The 12,490-nt window shown below is 42.9% G+C and overlaps 1 protein-coding gene and 1 long non-coding RNA gene across 2 annotated transcripts; both read left to right on the top strand.

The window, feature by feature from the left end:
* Positions 1-1,332: 1,332 nt before the first annotated feature.
* Positions 1,333-2,960, top strand: LOC136305159 (uncharacterized). Its single transcript, XR_010725084.1, has 4 exons — positions 1,333-1,451; positions 1,781-1,888; positions 2,196-2,325; positions 2,768-2,960. It is a non-coding gene; the product is annotated as an uncharacterized lncRNA (long non-coding RNA).
* A 1,106-nt stretch (positions 2,961-4,066) lies between these two features.
* On the top strand, positions 4,067-8,738 carry LOC136305158 (inhibitor of nuclear factor kappa-B kinase subunit beta-like). The gene is made up of 8 exons (XM_066208524.1): positions 4,067-4,210; positions 4,324-4,385; positions 4,802-4,911; positions 5,168-5,217; positions 6,013-6,160; positions 6,364-6,491; positions 7,209-7,299; positions 7,832-8,738. The coding sequence occupies exons 1-5, from the start codon at positions 4,096-4,098 to the stop codon at positions 6,021-6,023; spliced, it is 348 nt and encodes a 115-aa protein (XP_066064621.1). The 5' UTR covers positions 4,067-4,095; the 3' UTR covers positions 6,024-6,160; positions 6,364-6,491; positions 7,209-7,299; positions 7,832-8,738.
* The last annotated feature ends 3,752 nt before the right edge of the window (positions 8,739-12,490 follow it).

Genomic DNA, 12,490 nt, shown 5'->3' on the forward strand with positions numbered 1-12,490 from the left:
TTGATCATCTCCCAAAAGTGTTGGGAGTCTGGGGAGGTTCTTGCCTACTGGAAGCTAGCCAGCATTACTACAGTTTACAGGAAGGATGTGAGGGAACATCCGGAGAGAGAACTCAATTTGTGTCCAGAGTTCTATGGTGCTGACTTTACCCCTGACACTCAGTGTTTCATTGTATGTTTGATTGTACAAGGTCTGATGTGAAAGCCATGCTTATTACTAGATAGAATAGATGAATCCTTACTGAGCTCATGCTAGGTACTGTTACTTAGCTCTAACAACTGGCTTTTTCTGTCTCAGCTTCTGCTCTCAGATACCTTCATGAGAACAAGATCATCCATAGAGACCTGAAGCCAGAGAACATTGTGCTGCAGCAAGGAGAGCAAAGGGTAAGCAGGAAGCAGTCGTCTCTACCTGCACAGACAAGTAAACTTACAAGGAACCTGCATGTGCTTCATGCAGTTACATAGTCCCTCTGCAAGAGCACTCAGCCCAGGATAACACCTGTCTCAGGTCACTGTCACATAGTATTCTGTGTGCAGCTGAGGTGAGACGTTGTATTAGACGTCTGTTAACACCTGACATTTTGACTTTCAACTATTAAGGAAAGAAGCAGACTGTACTGATTGACCAAAGATCGGAAGGAGCTAGAGGCGTAACTGCTAAGTGTGCTACAACACCTTCAAATTCATTGTGGTTTTAGAAATCTACAGTAGCCTCCCATTTCTGCTTCTATCTCTTCACTGGCACCTTTCCTGCATAGCTTTGAAGAGCCAGACCTTTTCTTTCTGCTGTATGATGTGCTTTTAACAGGACTTCAGTCTGGCATTCTTATTCTCTGTTGTGTGTTTCAGTTAATACACAAAATCATTGACCTTGGTTATGCTAAGGAGTTGGATCAGGGGAGCCTGTGCACATCCTTTGTTGGGACTCTGCAGTACTTGGTAAGAAAGGAATTCAGCTAGAAGAGCAGCTACTGCTTTCTAGTGGGATAGAATTAACTGTTACCAAGCTTTGGGCTGGGATTAGGTACTTGCACAGTATGGGGTGCGTTTGTGGTGCTGAAGCTAGCAAAGGTGACTGCTTTTTTGCTGACGCTGGGTTTTGCTGAGACTGGGTTTTGTGCTACCTGCATCTGTTATAAATAAGCAGGAGTGCCAGTAACCTATGCTACTCACTCCAGGAGGGTCTTAAAGCCCGTGAGAGGCAGCGTTCAGTAATGTCTTTAATTATTTGTACAAATGTTAATGAGATGTTAAGGGACAGAGAAAGCTAAGAGCTTTCTGGCCAAAGCCATCTGGCTTTGTCTCATGCGTGTAAACTGTATCAGGCCCCAGAGCTGCTGGAACAGCAGAAGTATAGGGTGACAGTGGATTCCTGGAGCTTTGGCACGCTTCCTTTGAGTGCATTACAGGCTTCCGACCATTCCTACCCAACTGGCAGCCAGTGCAATGGTGAGTGAACCGTGGCTGGGTGGTAAGTGGGCATGATGTGACTTTCCTGTTTACAGGAAGCAGAAGTGTGGTCCCTTGATTCTGAGGATAATATCCCCATGTTTCTTGCCCTTTTGGAAAGTGACCCCTTTCACGGGGGCTTGACTCACCTGAGCAAGTTCAGCATTCCTGATCCTTGCTCTATGGGATAAGGGCTGACTCCCGCAGGGCAGGTAACAGAAACCAAAGTGGCATCTGTATTATATGTCAAGAGTAGCTTTCAAGAGCCTACTAGCATGCAGGCTGGGAAAGGCGGGCAATTTTTTCACCATTGTACTCGCTTACATTAGGCATACAAAAGTGCATCAGAAGAGTGAGCTGGATATTGTTGTTTCAGAAGACTTATCCGGAGAAGTCAAGTTTTCTAGCAGTTTGCCCTGCCCCAACAATCTAAACAGGTGAGTACTAAAAATTGCTGTGCTGAGATAAACTGATTCTTCTGCAAAAGGACCAAGTTTGTGTTATATGCCTTACTGTGTTAATCTGTGAATACATTGAGTGCGTGACACAGGCAGTACTACTGTCACTTGTCAGACTTGTGTAGTCTTGGTTTCTGCCTTCTAAACACTGCGTTTGTGATGGGGAGAGGTGGAGTGCTGGAGGGAGAAGGAGGGGGGCAGTTTTGTCAGTCCTCCCACACAGAACAGGCCGTATCGTTACTGCCAATGAACTTTTACCTTTTCTGATCTGGTTTTTGTTGCTCAGTGTTTTGTCTGGGAGGCTGGAGAAATGGCCGCAACTCATGTTAATGTGGCACCCACGTCAGAGAGGTACAGATCCTACCTATGGACCCAATGGGTGTTTCAAAGCATTGGATGACATTTTGAACTTGAAGGTAAGCAATATGTCTGTATTACCCTAAAAAGTTTTCCAGAGAGCAGTTTCCTGAGCCTCTGAATCCTGGACTTAGGAGGAAGAGTGAGGCAGAAACTCATAGAACTGTCTCCTGATCGTTAGTGACAGGTGCTTTCCTCTTGCTTCTTTGAGGACAAATACTCCCTGAGCTTGTTGGGAGTAGCGAATAGCTTCTGTGCATGCTTGGTTCCATATTCTGATAGAGGATTCTACAGGTATTTAACTGCCATGTGGCCTCTCTTCCACTTGATGGAGGACAAGAACTTTGCCATAATGTTAGGAAGTAGCTGTAAAGTGACTTCTTGATTCTGCCAAGTGCTTTGAAGAGTTTCTTGGTGGTCATTTTTTCGGTCCCTCAATCTCTGCTCTAAGATGACCAATGTATCTTCAGCCTTTCTCATGCCATGCTACTCTTCTGGTAGGTGCTTCACGCTTTGAACATGGTTACGGGAACTGTGCACACCTACCCTGTGACAGAGGAAGAGACTCTGCAGAGTGTGAAGGCCAGGATTCAGTCAGATACAGGAATTCCAGAACAGGACCAGGAACTAGTGCAGGAAGCAGGACTTGAATTGTTTTCTCAGAAGTTGGTCACTAAACATACAGCTGATGGCAAGGTGAGTCTCGGTATTCCCTTTCTTAAGTTTGAGTGAATCAGAAGTCACTGCACTCGCTTTGGGATCACAGCACTCCCTGCTGTTGTGGCATGCTTTTGTCATGGTAACCTCACAGACCTAACAGCCACTGTAGCGTAGGCAGCCTGTTGCCTTTGGTGCTCTGTGTTTGTTTGAGGAGGACTCTTCTGTTTGTGGTGTTGCCAAGGCTTGCTCTTCCCAAGAAAACCTGGTTGGGTCTTTTGTCTTGTGCAGGGGAATGATACTGCAGCAGCAGACACAGACCTTCTCTTCCTCTTTGATAACAAGAAAGTTTCCTGAGGCTCAGGTGGCCTTGCGTCCTCATCCAGAAAGTGTTGGCTGCATCCGTAAGGACTCCTCTGGCATGAATATGAAGGGCGGGCCGGGGTCAGTGTTGAGAGGGGCGTCTGTGTTTTGTGGTCTGTATCATGCACAAAGAGTAGAGGGAGCTTTTGCGTATTGGGACTGAAGAAGCAGTAAAATGGACTGTCATTCATTCAGTTTATCAGAATAACTAAAAAAGGGAGGTGTTTGATTTTGACATGCTAGGGGAGCTGCACAGGGGTTATCCAGCTCTAGGCTTTGCAGGCAGTAACATGCCCCTCAAAGGAGCAATGTTTTGGTCTGGTTTGTGATAACACAGTATTCCTGCTTCACGCTGATATGTACATTTCCCTTTCTCCCACCTCCTCTGTTTTCAGTTCAGGATCCAAAGAAGAATCTCCACTTTTTCCAGTTGCGGGAAGTGTGGGGTCAGATCTGGCAGACGATGCGGATGCTGAAAGAGGACTGTAATCGGCTTCAGCAGGGGCAGCGAGCAGCCATGTACGGTGGCCGTTTCTCCACAATACTTATCTCTGTCTTTGTGCGCTGGTGGAAGGGAAGACAGAAATGGGACCCTGTTGGAATGGGGAAGCCCGTGATTGGAGCTGTATGCAATTCATGAAAAGTGGAGAGTTAGCCCTTTGGCACAACTGCATTTGTCCTCAGCGCTATCTCAAGTATCTGTTTTGGATGTAAATGAAAGCCTGGTGGATTTCTACTTTCAGAGGCTAATAGGACCTTCTTGTCCTTGCAGGATGAATCTGTTGCGTTACAATAGTGCCCTCTGGAAGATGAAGAATTCTATGGCCTCCCTTTCTCAGCAGCTGGAAGCAAAGCTGGACTTCTTTAAAACAAGCATCCAAATTGACCTGGAAAAGTATAAAGAGCAGATTGAGTTTGGAGTTAGTGAGTATAGCATCTGGCAAACGGGTCTTTTCATGACTCTTCTCCTCACAAAAACACCTGCCTCCTTCTCTGTGAACCTGAGAAAGCCAGTCACCCTTCTTTGATTCCTGTAGCTTCTGAGAAGCTGCTGTTTGCCTGGAAAGAGATGGAGCAAGCTGTGGAACTTTGTGGGTGGGTATGTTTCTAAATCTAACTGCTAGTCATAAAGAGGTTTGTTTTTGTTATCTCTCCCCTCCTCCCCCTTTAGCTTCATTGTCCCTGCCTTAAATAGAAGCCCCTTGTATCTGCCCTGATGTCAGATTTCACATTGCCTTGGTTTGTGTGGCACAATTTTTGTCCATTATTAGTACTACATGAAGCTCATTCTGTTGTAAGGCTTAGGGGGAAATGGGAGATCTTGGCGAAGCCCCAGAAACGTCTTGGAATTTCCTTGAATTGAAACGACTCGTTTGTCTTTGGCCAAGGCTGCTGTTTGCATCTTGTTGGTTTGTTTAGAAATAAGAATGAGAAAGGAAGAACCAATGTGAGTGTGAGTGGTAGTGTCTCTAGGTATGAGACTGTTGTGTTGCTTATGTTCTACCCTGCTTTCAGGAAGATGATGTGGAGCAGGTAGTGAAGAGGATGATGGCCCTGCAGACAGACATCGTGGACCTGCAGAGAAGCCCGCTAGGTCGTAAACAAGGAGGAACACTGGAGGATTTGTGAGTTGAACTACCTTGAGCTTCAGATGCAGGAGTGTTTCTGGCTAAGCTTACTCACTAGAGGACAGTGAAAGGGCTGTTTCTTCCACCCAAATTGTGGGGGACTGGGAGCACTTTAACACTAAAGATGTTTTTTGACTCATCTGTCATTGTTCTGAAATGGCAGACAGGTATAGAAAAGATTTGAGTTCTCAAACTATTTGTTCCATGTTTTGGTTCTTTGGAAATCCTTTTCTTTCCTGCTTTTTTCTTCTAGAGAAGAACAAGCCAGAGAGCTGTACCGAAGACTCAGAGAGAAGCCAAGAGGTAAAAGACGCTTTAGCTCAAGGTCAGCTTGCTTTGTGTGTAACTTTGGAGATGTAGTAACGATCATTGAGAAAACTATCTGACTTCTAGGCCTGCCCAGACACTAGCAGCACATGGGCTCTCCTGGATTGCCTTTTCTCGAGAGGGAAGTCAGGGAGTCAGTTTCACACTAGGCCAGCCTTCCTTTCTTGGTGCTTTGTGAGCTGTTCTCGAAACTCCTCTGGAGCTCTTCTCAGAGCAGGCTGTTGCCATAAGCAACAAACAACCTTTCTGGGTAGAAAGGATGAAAGACACAACTGTTCCTTTGATACAGTCCCAACTCTCCTTTTCAAGTTCTTTAAATTTTGAAGAAGGTGGCTAAAATTCAGTGTAATTCATCCCACTCAAACTCGCATATCCTGAACTTTGGCTGTTTCAGGATTAAAGCAGTAGTGGAAATGAGCCGCTAAGAATCTTCTCACTCTGTCCTATAAACCGACCTTTCTGTGTAATATTGGCTCTCATTCCGGATCAGAGGACAGGCGGTGACAGCCAGGAAATAGTACGACTGCTTCTACAGGCAATCCAGACCTCTGAAAAAAAAGTTTGAGTCATTTATGCTCAGCTCAGGTGAGCTTTGTACATTTTATTCAGAGTTGAGAGAAGGTATTTTCTCTTCCAGCAAGAGAAGGTTTAAAACTCATTGCATATGACTCTTGAGATCTTGCAGTGTTAACAGAAAATAATTAACTTCAGAACTGTTCTCCTACTGCAGTGGCCCATGTGTGATCTGATTAGTTTTTATTTTTTTAATAGTAAAACTGTAGTTTGAAAACAGAAGGCATTGGAATTGTTCCCCAGAGTGGAGAAAGTGATGAATCTGATGAGTGAAGATGAGGAAACAGTTGTTAGGCTTCAGGAGAAACGACAGAAGGAACTGTGGAACTTGCTGAAAATTGCTTGTGTAAGTAAAATAAGAACTCCCCTTTAACCTGAGAATATGGTTTGTAGCACAGGCTACTGAAACAATAGTAAATTGAGTGTATCCTATGGTTCTTTTCTTTCTTTTGAATCAGTATGAAAGCCAAGTTCCAGGTTGTCTCATATTCCCGGCTGCTGAAAACTAGTGGGAACAATTGCACTCTGAATATTCTGTGTTTTCTTCAGAGTAAAGTGCGTGGTCCTGTTACTGGCAGTCCAGAGAGCGTGAACACATCCCGTCTTGGTAGCTCAGGTCAACTGCTGCTGCAAGTCCCTTCTGGAACATTCAATTTATCAGAATCTGTAAGAAAAAGGTGAGGCAAAGTCTGGAGTTCTTCGGCTGCTAATGCCACCACTACAAAGCTAGGCTTCCTGCTTTGTGAAATAATGGCACACAGGGTTTCTCATATTTTACGCTTTGTGTTCAGCTTGCATTGTCAGCAGCCTTAGTTTACTTGGTAGTTAAGACTTGCTGGGGCTTTCAGATCTTCCGTATGAAAACTGGGTATCATGCATGGCTTCACTTCCCCCAGCCTCAGTAACAAAAGTGGTTTTTTGGTTTTCTTCCTTTAATCTGAGATGGTTGGGCTCACTTGGAAGTACACTGCCAGCAAGAACTGATGAAGTATTGTCATGTAAGGTCACAGTAGCTGAGCTGTGTCATTGAGACTGCTGCATGCGTAGTTCCGGCTTGCTTAATTGAACTGGGTTACCACTTGGAATGAAAGACCTTGGTTTGTTTTTTTGCCTGTTGCCCCATCCTTAAGTTTATAGGCTTCTCAGCTTTTCCTCTAGCAGCAGTGTTTCCACCTAATAAGAACCCAATTCCATCTTGGAATACATTTCCTTTCCCCCATTTGGTAAATCAGGGGCTGCCACCAACTTTTCAAGTTGCAGTATGAATTACAAGCCTATGTCCTGACTAACTTCAGTGTTCTGCAGCGTATCTGCCAGAAGTATTTCTTAATGATAGAGGCAGCATCTCTTTAAACTGCCACAGAAATTAATAGTGTAATAATTGCCCCTTTCAGTGAGGAGCTGCTGCTGGAATCTCGGGAACTTTGTAGCCAACTAGAAAATGTGATGCATGACACAATGAAGGATCAAGAGCAGAGTTTCTTGGTAATGTATTCACTCTTCTGTAAATGGACTAAGGAAGTGCCTGGCTTCGAAGTTCTGAATGTGCAACTTTGCCACCACTAACACAGCTAAATGAAATCTGCATTTTACTCATGGCCAGGGGGGAGAGTAGGAGATGCACAGAGATAGGAAGCACCGGTTCCCTCATAATCTGCGCCTGACATATTCTGCTTGCCAAAACTGGGAGCCACATGCTGGGAACTTGCTGCGCTAAACAGTAAAGGATGGGGCAAAGCACTTGGCTGTTGTACAAAACTACTGCAAAACTGCACACAAATTTGGGATGAGCGGGTGTCAGGGATCCTTAATTTAACAATGCAGAATATTGAAGAGAGAGTAAAATACTGGAGAGTGCAAGTAGGTTGTTTCCTTGACAGCAGTCACGTGGCTCATCATGAAATTGACCAACTTGTTCCCAGTAAATTTTTTATACCTCTTAACACACTTTACCTTTATTTTAGAAAAAGCTCAACTGTAGCCTGGTGTTGAATTTCATTTATTCTTTTGCCTCTAGACTGGAGCTGGCTGCAGCTTCAGGTAGAAGAAACAAACAATCCAGAACAAACCCAGATGTAGAATCACTCTGGTTGCCTCTGAAGCCATGCTGCTTTGGGAAGCCAACTGTGAAAAGCTGCTGCCTCTGAGAAGGGAATATCAGCTGCCTTCTACTGTCACCAACTGCTTATGTGATACATATGGCTTAGCTTTTAGTATCCACTTCTCAGACACTTTCACAAAGATACATTAGGGAATGCCTGTTCTAACTGCTTGGAGAATGTTCTTAATTGTGCCTTAAGACAGCAGATCTCTGTCCTGATACGTCTTCCCTTGGGCATCGCCTGTGGCTGTTTTGCTGCATTTTAGGCTTTCTAATGAACAATGGACAAGGTATACCCAGTCACTGGTAGATGTCACCTTCCTAATGAACTGTGAACTTAATTGCTTAACTTTGCTGATTTGCACTTTTTTTCTTTAAGTGTAATGGTTGTACTTACCTAATACTTGTTTCCTGTATGGGAACGAAATTATCTAAAACATGTAAACTTTTGGTTTGCTCTTTTTGATGCGCTCAATAACACTATAATGGAAAAAACTGCTTTCACTGTGCAGGTCTCTAAAACGTGAGAGGTGTAAGAATGTTAGCCTGGAAACCAAAGAAGGAAATCTTCAGTGTGCAGGTATCGTGTAACAAATCTATTAACCATGCTTAAAGTTGCATGAAAAGATGAAAAAAAGACCAAAAAACCCAGCTGGATGGAACCTTGGTGAGAGTCAACACACACCAACCTTGTGTTCTGACTGTGACCAATTTATTTCATTCTGTTCTAACCCCAAATTTCCACTACAACACAGAGACCTCCTTTTATAAAAGGCTGTGAAGTATAGGACATGCAAAATGCAATACAATAATAGGGAGAGGTTGGATTTTCTTTTGTTTTTTTTTGAACAGATTTAAAATACAGGAAACTGAAATGTGGCACAAACATCACAACTTCCATGCATGTCTTCAAGTGTCTTCCTTTGTTGTGCTGGCACACTCTGGACTTCAGCATTGGGTTAAAGTCATTCTTGGGCAGAGTAGAAAGTTCACACTTCTTCAAATTTCCGAGTAATATTAAGGCTGAAATGCACCGGGTACACTTTTCCTTCATCTTCCAGAGCACCACCAGTTGTTTTACTTAAAGCTGTGTTAGGCTTCCAGCTCAAATCCCAGCCCAATTTTGTGACCTCCAGCACTGAAATTCTTGCCATCAATCAAGCCTGAGAGGGTCAGCTTTACACCTACAAAAGCAAGTCACGAGAACCATCATGCACTGACATCCCAGTACAGTGCTCTTCCTCAGGTCCTTGACCTCACTAATGTGGCTTAGTTGCCACAGGAACTTGCATACACAGATATCCTTTAGTTCTCTGAGTCTGCGTAGACTTCTAGCTCCTTTGTTCATCTAGTCTGTTCTTAAGATGACAGTGAATTATACCATAGTGTAGTACTTAACACCATTTGCTGCTACCAGTGAGAACTGCGTACCAGGTCGAAGGGCATGAGTGTAACCAATTCCAATGAGGCTGGCATTGTTCACTTTAGCCTATTAAAAAAAAATCACAGTATTTATAAACTGTGTAAGTATTCATACAGAAGAATCTCAGTCCCCTGAGAAGGTGGCCTATGCATTAACACTCTTGAGCTACTTGGAGACCAACCTCTCTTAGAAGCATGTTCCAATCTTTTCCTTTTCTCAGGAGTTTTCAGCTTAAGCAAATGGTGCGAATTCTGCCTTCAGAGAATGCCATGCTGTTTTTCACTGCCTCCTCTATTATGTCTTTATATCTTTTAAAGAGCTACTTACTGCAGTCCCTCAGAGCCTGTCTTGTTCACATCACTCAGGAGTGATTTTCTTTTTTCTTCTAATGAGCAAGAAATACATGAATATGCAATCCCCTTTTTGCATTACTAAGTTTTGAGCTCTTAACAACAGTATTTCTCATTTTCAATTTTGGTTCAGTGGTCCTGGAACTAATTGTTGTTTTGAAACATAAATGCTTGCTACTTCAGTTCTTGGTCTTAAAACACACACGTCAGCTAACTTTCAATGGTTAACTTACTGTTAGGAGAAGGCTGTAAGCTCAGGTAAACTTCCACCATTGTAATTATAATATGGTTTTACATTATGGATTTAAGAATTAAAAGGACACTTTCATTGTCTTTTAAAAGACATTTTTCAGCGCAGTAGCATGCTATTCCAAGCACACTAGTCAGACTATTTCACTATGGACAAAATTATATTTAAGATTTCTTTTCCTCCATAAGTTCACAAGTACGATGTGTGAGGTCCCAGTTTAAATTTGTACCACAACAGAAGCCACAGTTCGCAATCTACCATACTTCCTCAGTAACTAGTTCAAGCAACTGCTTCATTACAAATTTTCAGTATTTAGGGGAGCTTGAAATACTCATTTCTGTAACAAAATTCTTACCACAACGGAAGTCTTCTCATCCATTTGGTACTTTCCAGCAATACCAAAACGTGTGTTGTTACTGCCAGCAGTCCATGCAAGATTGACTGATGTCTCAACCTTATTAGTAACCTTCTGATAAACAGACCCACCAAACTCAGTGCCATCATTCCTGTTTGTAATAGATGCAAGTGTGTCAGGCCTTGCTTTGTTTAGTAACTCTTAAGATTAACCCTTCCCCACAATGATTTGACATTATCTCCTAAAATGAACCAAGAGATCCAATACTTCCCTGAACCCAGGCTCACTACTTCCTAGCTGGAGCTGGCAGACTCCTGCTCCTATTTTTTTTTGCACAAAGCATGTTTTGCTTGCAGAACGGAACAAGACTTGCCAGAGACCTACAGTTTAAGGTTCTGACAAAAAAAACCAAACCAAACAAGCCAAAAACAAAACCAACCCACCCAGATAACCTGGTTGCTTGTCTCAAGTAAGCCAGTGTGCAGTAACACATAAAGGAGACTTCAATTATGAGAATAAGACTGAAAACAATGCTGTTGCATTATAATCGTTTAAATACACCATCTTCAGAGCGTCTCAGGCCACCTGAATGCCAAGATTAGGGCTACACAGTGATGACAGCTGGAAACAAACACAATGCCACGCATGCCTTTCTCCTTCATCGTGGGCATTTCTGAGGGAGAAAGTTTCTGTCTGGAGAGTGTGATTGATAACTGGCTAGCTGCAAAAGGTCACGTAGACATGAGGGAGCTTTGCTGAGCACACAGGCACTCTCATGAGAACCAGCAAGGCAGCAAGCTTCGCGTGTCCTTGAGCACAGCTGGGATACGATAACAAGACCTTGTAGCTGAACGATATGAGGGAGAAGCACGGTAAAACAAAAACTTACTCAAACTATGTAACCACAAAGAAATGTAGAAAGAGGCGTAGCTGACTTTTAGTCTGAGCACCAATCCTGAGCTTAACTTTTGAAATATGCATGAGCTTATTAGTGTTATTATAAAAGCATTGTATGAATTATCAATAAACGAGATTTGCCGATCACTCATATTGAGTGCCACATTTCTCCCGCCACGGATTTCCCACAAGAACAGACCTTCCAGTTCTTAAAATCTTCTTAGTAGGAGGTGTGATGGTGCACTTTGACTAAATTGTGGTCAATTCTGTCTCCTAATAGCTGGCATCTTCAGATTCTACTGGAGGTGTTGTGAATGTCTTTTCAAGAGTTGAGAAGGAAAGTGTCTTTTAAGGATTCTGATCTTCCAGTGTGATGCGTAGATACCAGTCAACATGTAGACTGATGACAGGCACAGACAGTATTCTTGGCAATTGCTTAGAAAATAAACAAAACATCAGGCAGTAGAATAATCCTGTCAACAAGGAGGATAACAGTAACTTTTCCAAGGCACAAATGTCAATGTCACTTTCAGTTACATTGCAGGAAAAAATGGTAAAAGAAATGGGTGTGACCCAGAGTTCCCACAGCCAAGAGGATATGTGAGTACCAGTTTGGCTGAAATGACTGTTGCTTGTCATTCCCCAGTGACAGTTTGGAGAAGTCATCACAGGCTCTTTTAATTGATGAATACTGATGTGTATAAGTCAGGTGTCGGTATATGTATTTTCACATCCTTTTTTTTGCTTTTTCCATTGTGCTGCAGGTAATCTCAGAACAGCAGTGGCTGTGCTGAAGCAATATAAATAATAATCTCTGATTTTTTCCAATGATGTTTGATTGCCAAGTGATATCCTCAGCAAAGTTGGTCAGACCCTCTCAGTCCTACTCCTTGTAGCTACTGAGTACTGAGATTGTAGAAGGCCTTACTGAAGCTGACAGAAGTAATTTTCATTGCCTTCAGTGACTTTTCAATTGGGCTGAAAGTGCTGGTTGGTCTCAAAAATACTTTGTGAGCTTTGATCTAATGAGTGGAGACCAGTGGTAAATCAAAATGGAAGGAAGAGCTTTGTGGGCAAAATGCAGTACAGGTTAATTTGCTTTTTCAAATTCTAACTTATTTAAATTTTACATCGGAAGTTGTGGAGGTCTAAATCCCTACTACCACCTTAAGGCATCTCTGCCTCATCATTGCTTAAGACACTGACTGAATGCACATAGTTTAATTTAAAGTTGATTGCATTTAACAACAGAGTTTTTTAAAGCCTTTAGTCATGTAATAATGGTAGATAGCGCTTCATT

This window comes from Chamaea fasciata, unplaced genomic scaffold, assembly GCF_029207755.1.
Source record: "Chamaea fasciata isolate MVZ Bird 193981 ecotype frontalis unplaced genomic scaffold, bChaFas1.0.hap1 SCAF_295, whole genome shotgun sequence".
Classification (NCBI taxonomy): domain Eukaryota; kingdom Metazoa; phylum Chordata; class Aves; order Passeriformes; family Sylviidae; genus Chamaea; species Chamaea fasciata.

Coding starts and splice junctions, on each gene's coding strand:
- LOC136305158 (XM_066208524.1), top strand. CDS start 4,096: ATGAAGAATTCTATGGCCTCCCTTTCTCAGCAGCTGGAAGCAAAGCTG. Junction 4,386..4,801: donor CTGTGGAACTTTGTGGGTGG/GTATGTTTCTAA, acceptor CCCTGCTTTCAG/GAAGATGATGTGGAGCAGGT. Junction 4,912..5,167: donor GGAGGAACACTGGAGGATTT/GTGAGTTGAACT, acceptor TTTTTCTTCTAG/AGAAGAACAAGCCAGAGAGC.